The following is a 26,094-nucleotide window of genomic DNA, read 5'->3' on the forward strand; positions in this document are numbered from 1 at the left end:
TCAGAGAAACGAAGGGATGCGTGTCCTGGTAGTTACATTCCATAAAGCCTTCTTTACTTCCTTATTCCTGAGGCTGTAGATCAGAGGATTCAACATGGGGATCACCACCGTGTAGAACACGGAAGCCACTTTGTCCTGATCCAGAGAGTAGCTGGAAGTAGGTCTCAGGTAGGTATAGATGGCGGTGGCGTAGAACAGAGTTATAGCGGTCAGGTGAGAGGCACAGGTTGAGAAGGCTTTGCGCCTCCCCTCCCCTGAATGCATATGGAAGATAGAAAACAGAACATAGGAGTAGGAGGTGAGGATGACCAGTAAAGCCCCAACCATATTCATACCAGCAAATGTGGAAAAAATGCTTTCATTCAGGTGTGTGTCGGAGCACGAGAGCCTAAAAAGTGGGGGGCTGTCACAGAAGAAATGATGAATGACATTGGAACTGCAGAATGGCAAGCTGCTCACATAACTTGTGTTAACCATGGAGTTCAAGAACCCTGCTGTAAAAGCGCCCGCTGCCATTTTGAGGCACACTGTCCTGGACATGACCACAGGGTAAAGGAGCGGGTTGCATATGGCCACATACCGGTCATAGGCCATTAACCCAAAGAGGATGCATTCAGTCGTGGCCAAGGCGATGAAGAAGTACAGTTGCAGGAAGCAGCCTGCAAAGGAGATGGTTTTCTTCTCGGATAATAGGTCCGCCAGCATCTTTGGGGTGATGGTGGAGGAGTAGCAAACATCCACGAGGGACAGGTTGGCCAGGAAGAAATACATGGGTGTGTGAAGTCTGGAGTCAGTCCTGATTAAGAGGATCATCCCAACATTCCCCAAAACTGTAAGTGTGTAAATCACCAGAAAAAGCAGAAAGAGGACAATCTGTAGCTCCATCGTGTCAGCTAACCCCAGCAGGATGAACTCAGTCAGGGCCGTGTGGTTTCTTCTGGCCATTCGTCACACATATCGTTTGCTTAAACTTGCATTAGGTGTAAATACTTTCCTGTCTTAAGTTTCCTGGAAATGGGACTGTTATGAGGCTATTCACACATGGGGGAAAACACAACCTAGGATAATACAACACAGTAAATCGAGTGATGGAGTAAGAGGAAATTGGGGGACACATAGATCAGCCTTTGAATTTAATGAACAATTGTCTTGTTGAATCAGGTTTGGGGGTCTCTCAACTCAGCAGTGCAAGACCACCCATCCCACTTCAGTTTCCAAAAACCTACATATGTTATATTATTTTCTCAGTACAGTCTGTGTCCAAATGCAAAGGATAGAAATATCATTGCTGATATCTCTCCCATTCTCTGAGCAGGTACGTGAGTTTAGCTCTATTTCTTTTTCCTTTCCATTTATCATCAAGACCATTCTGAACATTCTTCAACTCTAAAATTCATACACTGCTTCCCAGAAGTCCCTCTTTAGTGCTTTAAGCAGCAACAATAGTGATCAATTCTAATAATCAGTTTTCAGACTCCTATCATTTATTTTAAAATGATTTTGTTATGCTTTAAAGGTGATCCAAAAATTTGTTCGCATCACAAAATACACTTCTGAATTACCATCCTTAGCAGGAGACATGCTATGTGTCCACCTCAGTGAGTAACAGCACGAAATCCTGATCACTCCCTTCCCAGGGTCTTACCTGTGGAGTCTAGTACTTTCCTTTTTATGAGATGTTCTCCAATCAAATGGAGCATATAGAAAAAGGAAGAAAATTTCATTTTACATGAAATGAAATGCATTAAGCATTCAATTTACCTTTTTTGTAAACATTTGAGATGCCTTCTGAGTAAATACACATTGCCACACTTTTATTTTGTTTTCATAAGGAGCATTGGGTAGCAATGGGACTAGATTATGGGTTAATTGTGAGTCAGACCTCTAGAGACAGAAGGTCTAGTCTCTAAAGAAGACACAATATGATCACAGGTAGATATATGGCATCTAACATTATGTGGGGCTTGCATCACAAAGTAATTCCTCATCTCTATGTTACTTTAAAAAAGTCTTGCCAAAGTAAAAAAATTAAATAATAATACTTTTAATTGGTTGTTGATACTGCTTCTCCCTTTATATTTTTGACTTATCCCAAATGGATACAAATCCCTGTACCAAATTATTATTCCTCCTTTGTCTTTTCAATAACTGAAAAAAAAATATTCTTTCTGTTTCCTTCTGTGTGAAATTGTGTTTTTATGTGTCTGTGTTATTTGTGTGTGTGTGTGTGTGTGTGTGCGCGCACGCACACATGTGTGCACACCCTTCCTTTGTCTGGGCAAGTGTATCCTTCCATTCAACTCTGTCTTGAGTGAAGTTAATGAGAAGGAGAAACTAACTTAAGTGCACAATATTTAAGGAAATACTAAACCCTGGGCAAATAATACAATGGATAAGAAAACTAACTCATGTTTTTATGATTTCAGAATTATGTCGGATTTTGCAATTATTGTCTATGATTCTGTGTCTAGAAGGGGATGAAATGAAAGATGTTCCAGATCTAAAAACAAGGACAGCAAGGTGAAATAAACCATCTTGGACGTCCGTACGCATGGGGAGCCTGTTTGCATTGAGAACTCACAACATATAGCTCTTTTCCGTTTAAACTTTCAGTTAATCCTCCATGCCAGTCTTTGAGGTTGACATTATTCTTTTATGCATTTTGCAACTGAGATTTCAGGTTGTTAAATGACATTTCGATAGACACACTGTTAGAAAGTGGGAGAATCAACTGGAGCAGAGTCTTCACCAGAAGGAAATAATACCCAGCTACCTAACTTCCCTGTCCTGTCTCCTTTCACCCTAGTCACTAAGAATCGTGACGATATTCACATACATACACATGTACCTATATATGTACATATCCATGTGTGCACATATGCATATGTGTCTGTGTGTGTGCATCTTCTAGTAAATACCTGTTTCTTGTTTACAGTTGTACACTTCTCATTTTAATACGGCAATGAAAATTACAGTGTGCATGCCTGTTAGTTGACATTTAACAAACTATATCAAAATCAATATTTGTGTATTAAGATTAAATTCTCTGTACATATTTTTTCCTGCCTAAGTGCAGGACTTCATCTTCTAATAATATCATATCTTTTTCTTTCGCTGTGTTTTTGGATGTATGTGATTCTTGATATTGATTGCTTCATGTCTTCCAAATTGTTGGTTTATTTTTCCAACTTTGTGATGCTAACACGTTGTGTAAGCTAGTCTCTTCTGGCCTCACATAATCACCGATGAAAATATTGGCCAAAACAAAGCCTAAATGCATATACTTCAAACATCTTTCATTAATTTTAGTAAATAAATTACTCAAAAATCATTAAATGAGACAAAATGTTGGTTGACATCTGTATATTTGCATAATGAATTTGAATTAAAATTCAGCCAAAACAAAAGAATGAGGGAATTAGAAAAAGAGAAAAGCAATGGATATAGTCTATCAAAGAGGCAAAAACACTATTACATTCATGAGGAAAGGTTTAGTAAATATGGTCAAGGACTTAAAACAAAAGAGAGTGATAAATCCCCACTCTATATAATAATGAGAAAACTCAATGTTTTTATAGTTTAAGCTTATCTTGACTTACATAAAGTATATAATAATTGCACTTTTTACGTAAATGTAACAAACAATAAGCAAGAAATTAGGATAATTTAAAATATTTTTACAAGTAATTTTGTTTAAAGAAATAATCAAAATGGACATAAGAAACATGTAGTCAAAGAATTAAAAAAGCATGCAAGATAATTAAGTGAAAATTGCTCCCAAAGTTGGAATTAGCTGTAGACTCTGTCAAGGAGATTCAGTAAATGTTGGAGAGGTTAACTAGAGAGCAGAGAACATGACCTCAAATAGGACATGTCTCAAACCCAAATCTCAGAATAACTGGATTTTATCGCCCATTAGTGCTATTTGTAAGTTTTAAAAGAAATTAAAGCATTTAATAAGAGGAATATAATATTAGTATTTACTTGTGAAATATCTCAGTCTGATCCATGAATCTGCTAAATACCCAGGACAGAGAAAAGAAAGGGTCCAGTCAAGGAGCATCCAGCTTGTGCAGAAGAATATGAGCAAACTACCACTTAGTCAAAGAACAAATGATCTCTGAAGACAAGCTGATCATTGGCTGCAGGGTGTCCAGGGCCAGGTAACCACCATGGACCTGGGGCGTGAGAATATGGCTCACGGGTGCATAGAAAAAACCGATGACTTCACGAACACCTGTCTGGGCAAGGTCACTTATGTGGATCAGAGGAAACATTGGAATACAATCCGGATCGTGTCTTTGTGGCAGGAAACAATCCATGTTATGTCTACATACCAGATGACATGGACATCGCTACTTCTATCACTTGCAACTTCAGTGGCAAGGGTTAAGACCATGGGGAATTTCTGTCCAAAAACTGTACGTGTGGCTGTCTCCTAGGCAAGTCTTGGTACTTGCCAAGTTTCTAATCAACCAACTCCCTGTTTCCTTCTATATTAATAAAGCTCAGCTTTAAGTATCAAGTTAAATTAAAATGATTTGCAAATGATATACAATTTTTGAGCAGAAAAGCCATGAATTTATTATAAAGAATATGTCAGATTATACACTGAACATTGATCTATGCCTTTTGCAACCATGCACTGATTAAACTTTGTCACAGCTAAAAGTGTCTATGTGGTTTCTGTGTATGTAACAGGCAAAGAGAGAGGAAGGGAGAGACGGTTTGGAAATTTTGACTTGAAAAGAAGTTAAGTAGAAAGGATTACATGAAGGTTCTATGGCCTTATATAACTTTCATAATTTACCTTATGCTTCGTTGTTTCATATATGTGAATATTATAGACTCTAATCACTCCGAAAATATTCTAAAGAAAAACTGGAGTCTTGACGCAGCTTTCAAAAGTCAATTAAATACTCTGTTTTGTTCAGAAAATCAACCACACAACCACAGAAATGGCGGGATCTCGTAGCTACGTTCCATAAAGCCTTCTTTACTTCCTTATTCCTGAGGCTGTAGATCAGAGGATTCAACATGGGGATCACCACCGTGTAGAACACGGAAGCCACTTTGTCCTGATCCAGAGAGTAGCTGGAACTAGGTCTCAGGTAGGTATAGATGGCGGTGGCGTAGAACAGAGTTATAGCGGTCAGGTGAGAGGCACAGGTTGAGAAGGCTTTGCGCCTCCCCTCCCCTGAATGCATACGGAAGATAGAAAAGAGAACATAGGAGTAGGAGATGAGGATAACCAGCAGACTTCCCACCATATTGACACCAGCAAATGTGGAAATGATACTTTCATTCAGGTGTGTGTCGGAGCACGAGAGCCTAAAAAGTGGGGGGGTGTCACAGAAGAAATGATGAATGACATTGGAACTGCAGAATGGCAAGCTGCTCACATAACTTGTGTTAACCATGGAGTTCAAGAACCCTGCTGTAAAAGCGCCCGCTGCCATTTTGAGGCACACTGTCCTGGACATGACCACGGGGTAAAGGAGCGGGTTGCATATGGCCACATACCGGTCATAGGCCATTAACCCAAAGAGGATGCATTCAGTCGTGGCCAAGGCGATGAAGAAGTACAGTTGCAGGAAGCAGCCTGCAAAGGAGATGGTTTTCTTCTCGGATAATAGGTCCGCCAGCATCTTTGGGGTGATGGTGGAGGAGTAGCAAACATCCACGAGGGACAGGTTGGCCAGGAAGAAATACATGGGTGTGTGAAGTCTGGAGTCAGTCCTGATTAAGAGGATCATCCCAACATTCCCCAAAACTGTAAGTGTGTAAATCACCAGAAAAAGCAGAAAGAGGACAATCTGTAGCTCCATCGTGTCAGCTAACCCCAGCAGGATGAACTCAGTCAGGGCCGTGTGGTTTCTTCTGGCCATTCGTCACACATATCGTTTGCTTAAACTTGCATTAGGTGTAAATACTTTCCTGTCTTAAGTTTCTTGGAAATGGGACTGTTATGAGGCTATTCACACATGGGGGAAAACACAACCTAGGAGAATACAACACAGTAAATCGAGTGATGGAGTAAGAGGAAATTGGGGGACACATAGATCAGCCTTTGAATTTAATGAACAATTGTCTGTATTGAATCAGGGTTGAGGGTCTCTCAACTCAGTAGTGCAAGACCACACACTCCCATTCAGTTTCCCACAAGCAGCATACTTTGTACTCCTGTCTGTCTCTACAGTCTGGGTCCAAATGCAAAGGATAAAAAATATCACTGCTGATATCTCTCCCATATTCTGAGTGGGTAAGTGAGTTTAGCTCAGTCTTGTTTTTCCTTTCCTTTTATCCTCAGGACCACTCTGAATATTCTTCAACTCCAAACCCACGCATTATCTTGGGTCCATCACGTAGCAACAATAGCGACCATTTCTAATAATCACTATTTACAATCTATCATATATTTAAAAATGACTTGTAGTGTTTTAAAAGTGATCCAAAGTATTGCTCTCATTGCAAAGTACACTCTTAAGTGAGCCACCTTAACAGCAGACATGCTAGCTGTCCACCTCACTGAGCAGCGGCGCCAAATCCTGGTTACTTCCTTCCCAGGGTCTTACCTGTGTAATCTAGTATTTTCATTTTTAGCAAGGATTCTCAAATAGTACTTACAGAAAAAGGAAGTTTTCATTGTTAAATGAAATGAAATACAGTAATATTCCCTATACCTGTTTGTAAAATTTGATTCACTTTGTGATTAAATACTCATTGGTGCACATTTATTTTGTTTTCCTAAAGAATGGGTAACCATGGGGACTGGATTATGGGTTAATTGTAAGTCAATCCTCTAAAGGCAGACAGTCTCAAAAGGTCACACAGTATGATCACAGGCAGATACATGGAATCAAACATTATGTGGGGCTTGTATCACAAAGTACTCACTGATCTCTCTGTTACTTTATTTATGGATTTATTTTTGAGCGACCCAGGCACCCTGTGAGCATTTTCTTTTTCTTTTTTTCTTTAAATTTAATCGAATTAATATATAGTGTATTACTAGCTTCAGGGGTAGAATTTAGTGATTCATCAGTTGCATATAACACCCAGGGCTCATTCCACCAAGTGTCCTCCTTAATGCCCATCACCCAGTTACCCCATCCCACCCTGCTGCCACCCTCAGGTTGTTTCCTACAGTTAAGGGTCTCTTATGGTTTGTCAACCTCTCTGTTTTAGTCTTATTTTTCTTCCCAACCCCTAAGTTCATCTGTTTTGTTTCTCAAATTCCACATACGAGTGAAATCATTTGATATTTGTTTATGTTACTTTAAATAAAGTCTTTCTTAGAGTAAAAAAAAAATGGTAGTACTTTTCAAAAAATGATGATCTTTCTTAAAGAAAAAAAAATGATAGTACTTTTTAATTGGTTATTTGTATTGCCTCTCTCTTTGTATTTTTAGCTTATTCTAATTGGGTACATAGCCCAGTACCAACGTATTATTCTTCCTTTGTTTACTTAGTAATTGAAAAAATTATTATTCTTTTTTTTTCTTTTTGTGTGAAATTATGTTTTTCTGTGTTTGTGTGTGTGTGTGTGTGTGTGTGTGTGTGTGTGTGCCCCTCCCATTGTCTGGACAGGTGTAACCTTCCATTCAACTTTGTCTTGAGTGAAATTAATGAGAAGGAGAAACTAACTCCATTATACAGTGTTTAAGGAAATACTGAACCCTGGGTAAATAATGCAATGGATAAAAAAAACTAACTCTAGCTAAAACTAAAACTAACTAATTTTTATGATTTCAGAATTGTGTTGGCTTTTGCAATATTTTCTATGATTCTGATCCTAGAAGGAAAAAACAACAGATTTTTCAGGTCTAAATACAAGGAAAGCAAGGTGAAATAAACCACATTGGGCGTCCATAATCACGGAGAGCCTATTTGCATTGAGAACTCGTAATATATTACTCTTTTCCATTTAAATTCTCAATTAATCCTCCCTTTCAGTCTTTGAGAGTGACGATATTACATTATACATTTTGCAGCTGAGATTTCAGGCTATTAAATGACTTTTCAATAGGCCAACTGTTAGTGGGTGAGTCAACTGGAGCACCAGCTTCAGCAGAAGGAAACAATACCCAGCTACCTAACCCTGTCCTGTCCCCTTTTATCCCAGTCACTTGGAAGATCATAAATATATAGATATATATTTTTGTATATACACATATGTGTGTATATGTGTATATACACATTTGTGTATGTGAATATATATACACACATGCATGTACATACATACTATGTGAGTATTAGTTTACTAACACTCACACTCTAAATCAAAATTATCAAACTCTCTGTACACATTTTTTCTCCCTAAATGTAGGGCTCCATCTACTCATAACACATCTTTTTTCCTTCGGTGTGTTTTTGCATGTATGTGATTGGCATATTGACTGTTTCATTTCTTCCAACCCTGTGCTTATTTTCCAACTTGGTGATGGTCGCAGGTTTGTAAGCTACCCTCTTCCGGCCTCACCTAATCCCTGATGAAAATACTGGCCAAAGCAGAGCCAAAATGCATATACTTCAAACATCCTTTAATAATTTTAGTAAACAGCTGAAGAACAATTGAATAAGGCAAAATATTGGTTGATATCTGCATATTGGATAATAAATTTGAATTTTACATTCAACAGAAGCAAACACTAATTAGAAAAACAGAAAACTATGGAAATACAATACAAAGAACCAAAAAGATTATTTACATTCATGAAAGAATTTAATACATATTGTCACATACATAGGGGAAAAGAGAATGATAAATCCCACCCAACATATTAATTAGAAGACTCAACGATTTTACAGTTTATATTATTTTGAGTTAAATAAATATGCAATATTTGGAACATGCCTTACATAAACATATTAAATAATAAGCAATAAATTATGAAAATTTAAAAATATTTTTACAAGTTTATGGGTTATAGAAATAATGAAAATTTAGATAAGATACACATACTCAAGGAATTAAAAAGCAGGCAAGATAGTTAAGAGATCATTAGTCTCAAAGTTGTAAGTATTTGTAGACTCTGGAATAAGATTCAGTAAATATAGGAGAGGTGAATTAGTAGCAGAGAACTTGGCCTAAAATAGGATATGTTTAAAAACCAAATTTAAGAATTCCTGGATTTTTTCTCCCAAACATTCTTTTTATTGTCAAATTTTACCAAAAAATAAAACATCTAATAGACGGAACATATTATTGCCACTTACTTGTGAAGTATCTTGGTCCTATATATCAATCTACTAAATACTGGGGACAGGGAACGCAGAAAGAATCCAGCCAGGGAGCAGCCAGCTGGTGCAGAAGACCATAGGCGGGCCACTCAGAGGAAGGACAATTATCTCAGAGAACAAACTGATCCTTCTGCTGTAGGGTGTCCAGGCCAGGTAACCACACGGGACCTGGGGAGGGACAGTAAAGCCCACAGGTGCATAGACAAGAGCCATGACATCATAAACACTTCTCTGGGCAAGGTCACCTACATAGGTCACTGGGTACATTGGATGGTCGAGCTAGTTGGACTCTTTGTGACGGGACACAGCATATGCAGTGTCTACATCCCAGGAGACAGGGACTTCACTTTTGTCTGGTGCAACGTCAGCTGCAAGGGCAAAGGTCATGGGGAAATTCTCCCCAAAAACTCCAAGTGTGGTTGTTTCTTTAGGAAGCGCTAACCCCTACTCAGTCTCTGCAAAGTTCTATTAAACCAACTCTCTGTTTACCTCCATACCAGCAAAGCATGGCTTTAATATTAAGTTGAATTGATTTTTATTGGCAATTGATAGATATCTATAAGGAGGAAATGCATGAGCTTATTGTAAAGACAATGTGTCAGATTCATCCCCTGAACATTGATCTACCTCCTTGGAGCTATGCACTGATTAAACTATGAGCAGCTGAATGCGTGTGTGTGTAACTTGTCCTATGTGTCCGTCCAAGAGACAGGAAGGGAAAGAAAGGTTGGAAATTTTGAAGACTAGAGGAAGGAATATGAGAGTTGTAATTGGTGCATTCTTTTTTTTAAATTATACCTATACTTTATTTATTTTTTATAATAATATTTTTTATTACATTGTGTTAGTCACCGTACAGTACATCCCTAGTTTTTGATGTAAAGTTCCATGATTCATTAGTTGTGTATAACACCCAGTGCACCATGCAATACATGCCCTCCTTAATACCCATCCCCAGCCTATCCCATTCCCCCACCCCCCTCCTCTCTGAAGCCCTCAGTTTCTTTCTCAGAGTCCATAGTCTCTCATGGTTCATTCCCCCTTCTGTTTATGCCCCTTTCTTCTTCCCTTTCCTCTTACTGATCTTCCTACTTCTTATGTTCCATAAATGAGTGAAACCATATGATAATTGTATTTCTGTGCTTGGCTTATTTTGCTTAGCATTATCTCCTCCAGTCCCATCCATGTTGCAGGAAATGTTGAGAAATCGTTCTTTTTGATGGCTGAGTAATATTCCATTGTATACTTTATTTATTTTTATTTTTTATTATATTATGTTAGTCACCATACAGTTGCATTCTAATGAGATGATACTTCTCCTGATACCATGTTTTAGACAAGCTCACACTTATCTATTAATGGATATATGTGTGTATGGGGAGAAGGCTCTGGAAAAAAAAATGGTGAGTTTATAGCTGCAATTAAAATTGTAGTCCTAATATTTGATTTAACTTCCCTCCTGAAGATAATTCAATAAATTAAAATGCAAATGTATTTTAAATTTAAATTGTTTCACACATGAGTGATACATAACTGTCTCTTACTGATCAAAAATAGTGAAATAAAAATGCATGGGAAACATAAGTGAACAATTCTAAATATTCTATATGCTTAGTTGCATGTGCTATTGTGACTTGTGATTCTAAATACTAAATCTCTTTCATTCTCTAACCAAGATTTGATTAGAAATAAGCCCTATTCAAGAGGACCCAGCAAAAAAACAACAATTACATGAAAGCCCAGAGTCCATCTATAAGACTTGTGAATTACTTGGTTCCTAAATGGGTGCATGCACTTGAATATTAACAGAAAGCAATTACTTAGAAATATCCCAATGAAAAATGTAGGAGCCAATGAACCTAGAAAGTTCATTTGCTACCTAGTTCAGAAAATTTACCAAGCAAATCAGAGAAACGAAGGGATGCGTGTCCTGGTAGTTACATTCCATAAAGCCTTCTTTACTTCCTTATTCCTGAGGCTGTAGATCAGAGGATTCAACATGGGGATCACCACCGTGTAGAACACGGAAGCCACTTTGTCCTGATCCAGAGAGTAGCTGGAACTAGGTCTCAGATACGTATAGATGGCGGTGACATAGAACAGAGTTATAGCGGTCAGGTGAGAGGCACAGGTTGAGAAGGCTTTGTGCCTCCCCTCCCCTGAATGCATACGGAAGATAGAAAAGAGAACATAGGAGTAGGAGGTGAGGATGACCAGCAGACTTCCTACTATATTCACACCAGCAAATGTGGAAAAGATACTTTCATTCAGGTGTGTGTCGGAGCACGAGAGCCTAAAAAGTGGGGGGGTGTCACAGAAGAAATGATGAATGACATTGGAACTGCAGAATGGCAAGCTGCTCACATAACTTGTGTTAACCATGGAGTTCAAGAACCCTGCTGTAAAAGCGCCCGCTGCCATTTTGAGGCACACTGTCCTGGACATGACCACGGGGTAAAGGAGCGGGTTGCATATGGCCACATACCGGTCATAGGCCATTAACCCAAAGAGGATGCATTCAGTCGTGGCCAAGGCGATGAAGAAGCACAGTTGCAGGAAGCAGCCTGCAAAGGAGATGGTTTTCTTCTCTGATAATAGGTCCGCCAGCATCTTTGGGGTGATGGTGGAGGAGTAGCAAACATCCACGAGGGACAGGTTGGCCAGGAAGAAATACATGGGTGTGTGAAGTCGGGAGTCAGTCCTGATTAAGAGGATCATCCCAACATTCCCCAAAACTGTAAGTGTGTAAATCACCAGAAAAAGCAGAAAGAGGACAATCTGTAGCTCCATCGTGTCAGCTAACCCCAGCAGGATGAACTCAGTCAGGGCCGTGTGGTTTCTTCTGGCCATTCGTCACACATATCATTTGCTTAAACTTGCATTAGGTGTAAATACTTTCCTGTCTTAAGTTTCCAGGAAATGGAACTGTTATGAGGCCGTCCACACATGGGGGAGAACACAACCTAGGATAATACAACACAGTAAATCGAGTGATGGAGTAGGAGGAATTTGGGGAACAAATAGATCAGCCTTTGAATTTAATGAACAATTGTCTGTATTGAATCAGGTTTGAGGGTCTCTCAACTCACTAGTGCAAGACCACACACTCCCATTCAGTTTCTGCAAAAGCTCTCTATGTTGTTCTGCTCTTTCATTCCAGCCAACATCCATATGCAAATGATAAAAATATTCTTGCTTCAAATTCTCTCATTCTGTGAACAGATACATGTGTTTAATTGAAATCTATTTTTTCCACTCAGGAGCACTCTGAATATTCCTCACCACCAAAGCACCTAAAAATTGTTCTTGTCTACCTCAAGTAACAAATATAGTGACCATTTTAAATAGCCAATATTTTGATACCTCTTATAGTCTTAGGAATGATTTTGTAGTGTTTTAAAAGGAAAGGGAATGAAACAATTGTTCTTGTTACAAATACACTCTCAAGTTACATCATGTAGTAGCAGACATGATACTTGTCCACCTCTGTGAACAGCAGCATCAAATCCGGCTAAATTCCTTCCTAGGGTCTTACCTGGATAGTTTACTATTTTCTTTTCTATTAGGAGTTCTCAGTTGAAGCTTAAAAATCAAAAGTAGAAAAATTCTATTTTTTAAATGCAATGCAATGCAATGAAAATTCAAATTAGCTATTTGTCAGAATTTGAGACACCTTCTGAAAAATACACTTTGCTATGCTTTTATACTTATTTTCATAAAGAGAAAAGGGTAACCATGGGAACCAGATTGTGGATTTTAACTATGAGTCAATCCTCTAAGGCAGGAACTCCGGTCTCAACTGAGAACACATAATGATCACATGCATATATGTGGAACCAAACATTATGTGGACCTTGCATCATAGAGGTGTTCCTGATCTCTGTGTTACTTTAACGTCTCACCAAAATAATTGATGAATCACTATATTATATACTATATATTAACTACAGTGGAATGTAAAAAGAATTAAAAAATTAAAAAATAGTCTTTTGCCAAAGTTAAAAAAATGATAATAATTTTAATTGGCTATTTGTGTTTTTCCTCTCTCTTTGCAGCTTATCCCAAATGGGTACATGGCCCAATACCAATATATTAATCTTCCCTTGCTTTTCAATTATTGAAAGCATTATTTTTCTTTTCCATTCCTTTTGTGTGTATGTGTGTTTGTGTGTGTGTACACTTTTCCCTTTGTCTTGGCAAGTTAATCCTTTAATCCAACTCTCTTCTTGAGTGAATTTAATGACAATGAGAAATTAATTCCATTGTACAATATTTAAAGAAATATGATACCCTGAGCAAATAAGACAATGGATCAAAAAAACCTAACTTCTTTTTTATGATTTTAAAATTGTGTTGGCTTTTTACAATTAATGTTTGTGATTCTGATCCTGTAAGGGGATGAAACAACAGATTTCCAGATCTAAATACAAATAAAGCAAAGTGAAAAAAACAAAAAACAAACAAACAAACTAAAAAACCAACAACGACAACAACAACAACAACAAAAAACATGGAGCATCCATAAACACAGAGTCTATTTCCATAGAGAAGTCAAAATATATTAAAATTTTCCACTTAAGGTACATGAGAAATAATCTCCAGTGTTTTAATGATTGCCGTCTCTTGACTTGGTATAAATTTATTCATCAAAGGGACATTACAGTTTATGAGATGTAGTTTAAGCTCTATATTTTCACATGTCACTTACTCAGCTATTACCTAACAAACAAAAATGTCTGCATAAAAAAGGAATTTGAAAGAATAATTTTAAATAAACTAAATATTTTTTGTTAATTGTTGAGTTATATCATAGAGAGGATACTCATTTTTATTGATTCGGATTTCTAAATATCTTGTTATTATGTATGATTGCTGTGTACTTTAAATATTTTTTAAAAACTTCAACATCAAAGGTAAAGTGAAGCCCTTAATTAGAAAAACATATTCAATTATATTCTCAGGACATATTAATAACAAAATGTATCATTCAGTTACTTGTTTATATTTTTTTCTTTTTAATTTTCTAACAAAATTTTTGGAATACAAAGCTTTATAATTATTGACCAGGTTAATAGAACAGCGTCTGTCATACAGTAGACAATCAACAAATGTTTGTGGATAAATAAATAAAACAGTAAATAGACGTGGTTATATTTTAAACTATAAATTTAAAAATCTTCAAGTTGTTTTTATAAATAATTAGATTCATAATGCATCACTTCTTAGATTGTAAAATTTTCATCTATGTAATTTATCTAAGGATCAATCTCACAATGCTAATAGTTTATTCTAATAATTTTATTCAAATTAATAAAACAAATACACATAATAAATTGTAAATTGATATTGTAGGAAAAGTAGGTTTTTAATTTATTCATTTCTGTCACTGAAGTGCATGTGTGGATTTTTTTTATACTTAGAAGAATGAGAAATATGTCGATTCATTACATAACTGTAATGTCTATTGATTTCTCTTGAGATTCAATAAAAAATAACATAATTAGGAAGCATTCTGATGCTGAACCCTATATTTCCCCCAATGCAGAAGGTAATAATAATTCACAATTTACAAAGGGATTTATTACATTAAAAACAGTTAGCAAGGAGTCTGCCTTTCCTTACCATCTAGTGATTATTTGTCTCGCAGGGTAATCATCACCATGGTACTTATCCCTTCAGGAATAATTGCACTGTACCTTCTTTGAAATTAAGCTAAAAAATGCAGCAAAGATTATTGTTGATGAGACCCACTGGGCATTCACTTTGACGGGTTGATCTACCTCAGAGGGTAGTAACTTCAGCACCGCAAATTTGTGGCTTAAAAAGGTGAAATGGCAATGCTTTAAAACATAGCAGACTATCGCCTTTAATAACACATCTTCTTTTGTAATTTAATGGTTAAAAGTTTAGGATTAGGCTGCTTGAATTTTTGTTCCAAAAGATTTGTTATTGCAAAGGTTGTTTATTTTTGTTTATTTATTTATTTATTTTTACATCTTCTTTCATGTCATTAATGGTGCAAGAGAAGCCAGGAAAATTGCATTTAAAGGCTCAGACATAATTTTAATTAAGACCAAAAGTTAAATGATTAGATTGACATCCTATGATCAAAACTGATGAACAAGTTTAGTGACACTACTTTAAAATTATGTAAAAGACTATAATGTTCAATATTGTCAATTCTAGGTAACAATTCAATGGAAGATATGGCTAGCAGAAAAAACCAAACCAAAACAAAGCAAAACTTTAAAAGGTATTTGGAATAGGTTCATGGAAAGGGGTAAAATAGCAAATTATGAAGATTAATAAAAACGTTTGAGTTGCTAAATTTGGGATCCATATTTGATTCGAAAATTAGTTGTATATCCTTATCACTGCAGAAAAGATTTAGATGTAAAAGGCTAATATTTGTAAAATTAAAGGTCCTTTGAAAAAAATAACCCAACAATAGATACTCAAAACATTTGTGAAGAACATTATAAAAAATCATTAAAGGGGCGCCTGGGTGGCACAGCGGTTAGGCGTCTGCCTTCAGCTCAGGGAGTGATCCCAGCATTGTGGGATCAAGCCCCACATCAGGCTCCTCTGCTATGAGCCTGCTTCTTCCTCTCCCACTCCCCCTGCTTGTGTTCCCTCTCTCGCTGGCTGTCTCTGTCAAATAAATAAATAAAATCTTAAAAAAAAATCATTGAAAGATTTTAAATAAATAGGAATAGCGACACCATGTTTACAAAGATGGCTCAATATTTTAAAGATATATTTTATAAAATTAATCTTTAAATACAGCACAATTCCAAATAAAATTTCAAAAACATTCTGAAAGTAACAATGTATTTATTTGTTTGTTTGTTTATTTGTTTATTTTTAAAGATTTTATTTATTTATTTGGCAGAGAGAGACAGCGAGAGAGGGAACACAAGCAAGGGGAGTGTGAGAGGGAGAAGCAGACTTCCCACCGAGCAGGGACCCCCGATGCAGGGCTCGATCCCAGGACCCTGGGATCATGACCTGACCCAAAGGCAGACACTTAACAGCTGAGCCACCCAGGGGCCCCTGAAAGTAACAAGTAATTTAAATATTTATTGAATAACCCAAAACTAAAAGACTAAGCCAATCCTGAAGAGGGATTGCCATTATATGATGGAAAGCTTACCAATAAAGAAAGTTTAACGTAGGCTAATGATCAGAACAGAATCCAGAAACAGATTCACATGTAAATGAAAATTTAATGCAAGATGTCACCAAGGGTGAATGGAGAATATATACATATTTTCAAAGATTTATTTATTTGTTTGAGAGAGAGATAGAGAGGGAAGAAGCCTGGAGAGGGAGAGAGAATCCCAAAGAGACTCCCTGCTGAGCATGGAGCCCAAGGCAGGGCTTGATCTCAGGACTCTGAGATCATGACCTGAGCTGAAACCAAGAGTCCAATGTTCATTTGACTGAGCCATCCAGGTGCCTCAAGAGCATATATTTAAAAAAACAAAAACAAACGAACAAACAAAAAAACAGTGGGGAAAATATACTGTCTGCATTCAAAAAAGAAAAGATCCCTACTTAATATAATAAGCAAAAAAATAATAATTCCAGATGTGTTGAAGATTTAAATATCTGACACCCCCACTATGTTGCCAAAAAAAGTGTTAAATGTCTGACCATAACAAGTGTCAGTAAGTATATGGAACCTGACGTATTACGTGCTGTTGTCGAGAGTATAAATATGAGCAAGAAATTTAGAAAACATTTGATTATATTTTAAAGCTGAACGTAGGCATACTTTGTATCCAATTACTGCCACATCTAGGGATGTACCCAGACAGACGTGCATGTGTGCACCAAGGGAACTGTAGCATTCATAGAAGCATTAGTCATGATAGAAAGTAGCAGACAATTTAGTTATGGCAACGTTAAGGAAAAATAATACTATGGAACTGTAAAATTAAAGAGTACAGGAATGAGTATGAACATAAAATAGGGTTAGAAACATAATACTGAAGAAAAGTGCAAGCAATAGAAAGGACAAACTGGATGCCGTCACATTTACAATATTCAAAACCAAAAAAAGTAGATTTGTGAAAAATATATGTAAGAGCTTGGATACATTGTTTTCTAAAAGTAAAAGCTAAGGAATGAAAAATACAGAAGACTGGTTGTCACTGTCGAGGAAGCAGGATAATGGGGTGATCACAGAGAATTTCCAGTTTGGACAATACTCGAAATTCTTCATTTTTATTTAACTTGGGAGGTGAATTTATATGTATTCATGTAATTCGGTTTCTTAATATCTATTTTCTATTTTTGGAATAGGTTAAATTTCATATTTTATATACTAAAGAATAAAGAAGTTTGAAATCTTAATTAAAAGAAAAAAAAAACTTGAGGAAACAGTTTAGTACTTCTGTCAGAGGTGCCCGATACCACCAGCAGTTTTGGTGATTTACTAGAAGGACTCACAAAACTCAGAATCACTATTATGGTTATGGCTTATTACAGCTGCACAGTTAGATTAAAATTGGCAAAGGAGAAAGATGTATAGGGCAGTGTCCAGAAACCAGGCATAGTTTCCACTTGTCCTCTCCTGGTGAGGTCACACAGACAGCACTTGGTTCTCCTGGCGGTGTTGCCCAATGACAGTTATGAATTCTTGCCAACCAGAAAGGCTGAACCAAATCTTAGTGTACAGGATTTTGTTTTTTAAGCAGGCTCCGGACCCAACGTGAAGCCCAACACGGGGTTTGAAGTCATGACCCTGAAAGCAAGACCTGAGCTGAGTCAGATGCTTAACTGACTGAGCCTCCCGGCGCCCCAGTGTAGAGGGTTTTATTGGAGAGCACGACATACGCTTGGAGAGCCCACATAACTGTCCTGTTACTTTGTCTTCAGCTGCTCCACCCTAGAATTCAAACTGATCCAGCCTAGCCCAAAGCATTTGAAGAAAACCCAGGTGTATAAAAACAGGCATTTATCTTAAATCACATCATTAGCTTAAACTGGTGTGGGACGCCAGGATACAAAGATGCTCTTATTAAGGAGCATATTCCAAGGTTTCAGAAGTTACCTCTCAGGACCAGTCAAAGCTCAGTCTTCGAAGACCTTTGGAATAATGCAGAGTTTGGGCAATCCAGACTGACTGAGTTAGCCCATTACTGCACAGTTCCAACATGAAAAACGGTGACAGTGATTCTCACAGAATTGTAACTTGGCTGTTTAGTTTTGCCAGTATAGAAAATGAATGAATTTTCAAAATATTAGTTAATTATTCTTTATGAATGTAATCAGGTGATGACTTCCATTTATAACTACTATTCCTAATATCGCACTTTTACAGCACAGCCCATGATACCCTATATGTAGCTTTTCAATGATATGATGCTTTCTCTACTTCCCTACCCCATCCAGGAAAAACAAATGTCCTGAATTGCTTTGTTTTTCTTGGCAAGGAAAACAAAGAAGTTTCAAACATTTTGTCTCTGTGTAAATCCCAGGTTCTTGAAAAATAAAAATTAGTTTACCTCTCACTATCCCATGAAAATATACAACTAGCATTGTATTGAAGACCAAAATATGATATGGCATCTGCAAATATCAGCAATCTAGAAGCCTTGTTTCTGTGGGTCCAGACATTTAGGGAATGTTGGTGTATCTTCTATTTTGAGTTCGTCACTCAATTACCAATGTGTGGAGGGGGGTGCCCCCCCCCATACCACCAAGCAAGTAATGCTCTGGATGCAAGCAGGGTATAGCAGGGTATCCTACAGTTGAACTCAATTCTGATACGACCCACCTAGAGAGAGCATCAGATTCCACAGGTTAAGGACTCAGTCCTACAAGACCACCCCACCCTCAAATGCCAATCACAAGCCTGGGTTGTTACCCAAGTTTCTGACAGACTGGCCATTAATTGGAGATTCTAATGACCCTCTCCTTGGATTATAATTAAGGTCTCTATCCTATAAATTCCCCACACCCTTCAGATGCCCATCACAAGTTCAGATTGTCACCTGTACATTTGACTGAAATGACTATAAATCAGAGGTTCCCAGGACTCCCTCCTTGGGTTTGATTGAACTGCTACAGTGGCTCACGGAGCTCAGAGACACATTTCACTTACTGGATTACCAGTTTATTATATAAAAGGGCATAACTCAGGAACACCCAGATGGAAGTGATGCATGGGGCAAGGTATGGGGGAAGGATACGGAGCCTTCTCAGAGGACACCACTGTCCCTGAATCTCCAAGTGCCCACCAATCTGGAAGCTTCCCAAATCCCATACTTTCCAGTTTTTATGGAAACTTTATTACATAGGCATGATTGATTAAATCAGTGACCATTGGCAATGGACTCAACTTCCAGTGATCTCCCTTCTCCCTTCCCAACCTTAGGTGACATAGGGACATTCCAAGAGTCACCTCATCAGTACCATAGCAGAAGACATCTTTATCTCTCTCAACACTTAGGAAAATTCCAAGGGTTTTAGAAGCCTTGTGCTAGAAACTGGGACAAAAACCAAATATGTATTTCTTATTATAAATCACAAGATCACATCCTTCCGAAATGGAAGCACACTTTTTTATACCTCGTGTTTCCTACCACATAAAAGACGCAACATATTGATAACTCACTTTCAATTCTGGAGGCTACATCTTCTATGTGAGTGAGCCCACATTTGAGCCCCTCAGTGGACTCTCTTAAGGGTTGACAACTTTCTGAAGGATGCATAGCAGAAAGGGCTCTTTGGACTGTAATGCAAACAGCTCTATACCCAGTCTTTTTCCTATCACATTCCCCAAATGGACCCTGGCGTATCAAAATGTTGTGTGCAGTAACAGAAGCCTTTAGAGATTTTAAGAAGATTACATTTTTTTTTTTTTGCTTCAGCAAATTTACTTTTCTCATTTTGAAAAATAAGCGTTATCCTGCTACTGGGCTCTGGTTGAGATAGAATACCTGCCCACGGGACACCAGGGTATTGCGAGTCCTAAATTTTCCATTATGAACATGGGGTTATAAGATCTCTTATTGATAAAGTCAGGTACTCCATGAAGAACATTATTATTTCATGGAATTTACCTATGTGAAGCTGGGCCTGAACAAATCCAAAAGGTCCAGGTAATTTTCAGGAGATACTCACTTACTTTCGCAGCACAGCATGGCACCAAGGAACTGACTTCTCAATGGCTAACTAATGGAAGAGTTGAAACAAAACAATACAAAAACAAAACAAAACAAAACAAAAAACCACACACACACACAAAAAAAGTAAGCCCAGTTGCTGTCAGGCTCTACATACTGTAGTGATTACTGCAAAGAATGCATTGCCACAGTATTATTACGCCAGGCTAAGGAATTCCTGAAGATTATTGGAGAATGTTGGATAATTTTTCCAGAAATAAACATGTTTAGCTATGTTGCTTATAGAAGAAATCTAAAAATCTATTTCAGTTTGGCCAGTCAATCAGGAGCATGAAGGAATGCAATTGGTAGTGAAGGGGAGGTTCAGGGAAGCTCTATGTGGATGGGCTTTTTGGTATGGGCTGTATACAGTTAATAACACACTCCTAAAAATGATTCTTCCTCACTCTGGTTAAACTGCTTGTGTGAAGGAAAGCAGCACGTCCTCTGAGGGATGCAGTAGTGGTTGTCCTGAATTGGACGGCGGGGACGCCGCAATGCCTCTTCAGCCCCGTAACAGGCTAAGGAGAGAGATTTCATCTCTAGCTCCCTAGAAACTGAAGCTGGAATATGTGCACTACTCTTGGCTAATCACAAATTCCATTCCTAACTTTTGAGTCTTTTGAATGTAAAGCAACAGAGGGATTATTCACAGCAGCTGACAATGGAAGGGGCTGGCAGTCGTCAGATAGGAAGCAGACTGTTCTATGCTGCTACCCTCACTCCTCTATTTCCTTTGGTTCCTGCCAAGTTTCTCAACTAGTCCTCCACCTTCCTTCTACTTTGAAGGAGTTGGCCAATCCATGTTCTGCTGTTAATAAGCAGAGCTGTTTTACTGTTGTTTGTCCCCATATCACTGTTTGTAAAACAAGGTAGTACTCTTTAAGGTGAAGGATATCTTTTTGGGTTTTTTTGTTTGTTTGCTAAGGTTTTATTTATTTATGAGAGAGAGAGAGAGAAAATGAGTAGTGGGAAGGGGCAGAGGGAGAGAGAGAAGCAGACTCCCCACTGTGCAGGAAGCCTGATGCAGGGATGGATTCCAGGACCAGGCGATCATGACCTGAGCTGAAGACTGATGCCTAGCCAACTGAGCCACCCAGGCGCCCCACCTTTGTGTTTTAACAAACATACACTCCTTATAGAAAGGTAGATTTTCTTTATAATCATATTTTTTAAAAATACAACTAAGAGATCACTATTTTTTTAATTATTTTTCTTTTCTCAAAAGATATGTAGGCTTATTAAATGAAATAGGCGGAAAGAAAGAACAGTAATTTTGGCATCTTCTCTCCCAGAATTTTTAAAAAGATTTTATTTATTTATTTGTCAGAGAGACAGAGAGAGCACAAACAGGGGGAGCAGCAGGCAGGCTTCCCGCTGAGCAGGGAGCCCGATGCGGGGCTCCATCCCAGGACCCCGGGATCATGACCTGAGCTGAAGGCAGATGCTTAACCCTCTGAGCCACCCTGGCACCCTTTCTCAGAAATTTTTAAGCTGTGTTTTTCTAGCTCTTAATTCTTCACACACATTGCTGTTTTGATTGACAAAAGATGACCCTTTTTTTTTAAATACACTGAGCTTTTGCCTCTCTAGTAGCAACAAAAATTATTTTAATTTTCCCACTAGATACAAGAAAAAAGCCAGTTGTTTGCAACGTCTGGCACCCCAGCATCCCAGACTTATCCATTCTGCATTCTGTCTACCTTGAGTCTTAAGGTACAGACTCTACACCAATGCCGACAAGTTAAAGTCCAGAAACCAAATTTTAAGTATAAGAAATGCTGCTATTATTGTTAAAGAAAAGGAACAGGTACTCAATGAATACAACCTTCTTCACAAGGAGCTGGGTCTTACGTGCATTATCCCAATCCCCCCAAGAATTTGATGAGATGGGCAATTATTATTCACAGCTTAAAAATTAACAAAAATCAGGTTTATAAGCAGCTTAATATCTCACAGTTGTGACATGGCAAAACTAACGTTCAAATCGAGGCCGCCTGACACATAAGCTCTCACTCCTGCAGCTTATCCTTCAAGGCATATTTCCTTGTACTCACTCAGATAAACCAAAACCAAAATCAGGGTGCTTGGGATTCTTAATAGCATCGAGATTGTACTTTAGAATCCCGTCTTATGACTGATGCTTTAAAGCATCTTTCAATATCTGATAGAATCATAACATTTACCGGAGAAAGCCTTTTTTTTTATTATTCGGTATTGCTAAAATATTTTTGTTGTTGTTGTTATTTTTTAATCAAACATCTCCCAGTGATGGACACATATATTTTGTTGTAACTGGCTACATTGGAGTCCATTCTGTTACCATTTTTCATCTTTCTCATTTAAAATAAACCATTCAAGCCACACCACTGGAAAGGAAGTAATTACCTATCCAAAGTCCTCCTGGGGTTGGGGATTATCTTGGGGTCATGTCCTACTTGTCACCGCCGAGAAGATAAATAGTCATCCATTATAAGACCCATTGGTAAAATGTGGATAGAAGGGTTGTCAGCCTCTCGTACAAAATAAATTCTCTGATTCAAAATTCTAGATGGGGCTAAGGTAGGTGACTGTCTGCTGTGAATGTAACAATGAACAAAGGTAATGTTGTCTTAGATAAAAGGTAGGTTCACTGATTCTCTGTGGTGTTTTCTTAGTTTGTGTGCATGTGTGGGCCAGGGGAGGGGATGGAGGATGAAGGAGGTATAAATCTGAACTTACCTTACCCCCGGCATTTTCCAAAACCACTGCCTGATTCATTGTGCCCCTTATTGCCAGGAGGCAGAACCTAATGGTGCTTATTTTGGAATTTGGGGAAATCCAATGGTCTAATTAATTGAGTAAATCTTAAGTAACCCTCATCAGCCAAGTTTCACTTGCTATGAGCACATACCTATGTTCACATATACTATGACTACTTTGTGTTTGTTCCTGTAATCATCAATTCAGGGAACTTATGACTTTGAAGTCAGATATTGAATTATCAAACAATCATAATGCCCTTAATAGTAATAATAGACAATAATGGATCCATTTTATACATCTATAATATAATAAGCTCTGTAAATGGTGTTGTAAATTTATAACACTTATAACCAGCTTAATCCTGGTTTCAACCTTACGGAATATTATTATACTGATAGACAAAATCAAGAAATTTAGGGATACAGAACTTGAGTGACTTACAGAAACTTAGATGCCACGTCTGAGGTTAACATCAATTTTGCCTCCCTCTGAATCCTGTGTGTTTAATCAGCATTGCACAGTACCATCTGTTTTGGTGTTTCCAGTGAGAAAATAAAACACATTTTGATAAACTTGCCTGATTTTAGAATTTCTATTACTAATCTCCAAAGATGAAACTTTCCTACATAATCATGAAGCTCTTGACTATGCTGACTCATTTGCCTTACAGGACAGTTCTATACACTAAATAAAGTAAGTGTGATTTTATAAACAAGGATAGGTTCACATGAAGATGAAATGACCTGTAGTGCAAGAACCCGAATTAGAGCCCAGGTATCCAGACATTTACTCTTTCGCTGTTTGCTAATCTTCCTTGCTAATCTTCATACTCTTCTGTACCAGTGATTGCAAGTCAAGCCCCAATAAGCAGGCAGATGTGATGACCTAGAGCTCTCAGTGTAGACTGTTGTTACTCTTAATAATCGCTCTGCTGCTAATAGTGAGATCTCATCTGATACAATCATTGAAAACCAATGGCGCAAAATGTCCTAAATTTGGGACACTTTTGTTATTTAGTTGATTCTTTAATGTTAATTCTTTAGTTAGAATTTTGACAAAAATGACTTAGAGGAAATCTTTTTATGATTATTAAACTGATTCTTTAACCACCGAATCTGTGCAAACTCCTTATTTAAAGTTTATATAGCAAGCATTTAATTACAGATTCTTTAACCACTTTAATCACTGAATTGATTTTTTAACCACACCTTCAGAGAAAAAAGAAAAGACAGATTTAAGGGAGAATGTGAATATTATATAAAGCTTACAAATGACATTTGCACAGCATAGCCACGTAAACATTTTTTTCTCCTTTAAGAGTTTGGATTGTGTCACCATAGTTTCAGACATTCACCTTACTCCGCTTTAAGATCTGGTTCCCAAAGAACACTGACCTCTCTTCTCAGTGTCTCTAGAAGATTGTAGGTCATTTTGTTGGGGGAGGGGCAATTCTGAGCTTAACAAGCATGGTAGACAGAATAGAGCTCCATTGTTCATTTGCCTTATTGTTCACTGCAGCGTCACTCTAACATTACTACTCCGTAACTGCCTGGTGAACGTATTCCATCATGCTAGGATTTATTTTTTATTTGCGCTCATCCTATTTTTTTCCCTTGATTAATTTCCTTCCGGTCATACAACATCTATTTTCTCATTTAGTCAGTTTTGAAGTCCACTAATAAGTGCAGAGATACGTTGTTCTTTAAGATGTTTTATGTTTCAGGAACCTCACATCAGACACTGTCTTACCTCAGGGGTGAGATAGAGACAGAAACCCAGGGAGACGAAAGCAATAACTTTGGGACATGTGTAAAAGATTTACTACTGCCAAACGGTATATTTGCATAGAACACACATACACACACACGCACACACACACACACAATGGCTTTTCTCTATAAGACAACACAGATCATATACCCAGGATGCCAAAGATAAGACGAATTTTGAGACACTTGAATATTTTATTAAAAATAAAATTGAGGGGTGCCTGGGTGGCTCAGTTGGGGTCAAGCCTCCAACTCTTGATTTCAGCTCGGGGCTCAAGGTGGTGAGTTCAAGCCCTACGTTGGGCTCCATGCCTTCTGCAGAGCCTGCTTAATAAATAAATAAATAAATAAATAAATAAATAAATAAATAAATAAATAAATAAATAAAATTCAGTATTGAATAAGCTATTAAAAGGAAACAAAAAAGTCAATTTATTTGTTTTAATTAGTTTTATGTAATAAATGCTCGTATTAGTGTTTATTATATGCCAGTAACATAAATGTTTTACAAATATCTACTCATTTATTCCTCTAGCCAACACAGAGCGGTTAAATAACTTTATCAAGCCCACACAACCAGTAAGTAGCAAAGCTTAGCTTTGAACCCAGTCATCTCTTACAGTAACTACTGTGTTAACTGTGATGTTTAACTACTTCCCAAGATCACAGATATGGTTCTGTAGAATTATCTAGTTTACCTGTGGGCACTTTTTTCCTAGAATTTTTCTCAACGTTCCTTTACATGGAAGAACGTGATTTTAGGATGGAAAAATAAAGCTTTGCTTTAAGGATTTTGTCAATTTTCACAATTCTGCTAGATCTTATCAACCAAGCCACATTCCTTTCCCTTCAGCTTGAAAGGAACTAATCTCATTTCTTAATGTGCACAACTTTTGGAGAGTTATACTGCATCTCAGAACACCAGCTCAGCATAACAGCCTCTGGTATCAAGGAAGATTTTTAATTACCTCTTTTAAAGAAAATGGCCAAAAAAAGGAAACAAACCAAATAGGTCACGGAAAATGTGATAGCTGTGATTTTATTATATTTCTATTTGCTTCCTTAAAAGGGAGACTAAAGATACCCTTGCTTCATACACCACTCAAGTCAACTCACGTATTCTGATATCATCTATTTTGGACAAGAAAAACAAGAGAACCAAG

At 37.5% G+C, this 26,094-nt stretch overlaps 3 protein-coding genes across 3 annotated transcripts; all 3 read right to left on the reverse strand.

The window, feature by feature from the left end:
- LOC123785255 (olfactory receptor 5F1-like) lies at positions 1-945 on the reverse strand. The gene has a single exon (XM_045786976.2). It carries the CDS (start codon positions 943-945, stop codon positions 1-3), a length of 945 nt encoding a protein of 314 aa, XP_045642932.2.
- Positions 946-4,901: 3,956 nt separating this feature from the next.
- Positions 4,902-5,888, reverse strand: LOC123784949 (olfactory receptor 5F1-like). Its single transcript, XM_045786486.2, has one exon. The coding sequence runs from the start codon at positions 5,886-5,888 to the stop codon at positions 4,902-4,904; it is 987 nt and encodes a 328-aa protein (XP_045642442.2).
- Positions 5,889-11,148: 5,260 nt separating this feature from the next.
- LOC123785256 (olfactory receptor 5F1-like) lies at positions 11,149-12,093 on the reverse strand. The gene has a single exon (XM_045786978.1). The coding sequence runs from the start codon at positions 12,091-12,093 to the stop codon at positions 11,149-11,151; it is 945 nt and encodes a 314-aa protein (XP_045642934.1).
- Positions 12,094-26,094: the final 14,001 nt, after the last annotated feature.

Source organism: Ursus americanus, chromosome 24 (assembly GCF_024610735.1).
Source record: "Ursus americanus isolate L20-20 chromosome 24, mUrsAme1.1.p, whole genome shotgun sequence".
NCBI classification, from domain to species: domain Eukaryota; kingdom Metazoa; phylum Chordata; class Mammalia; order Carnivora; family Ursidae; genus Ursus; species Ursus americanus.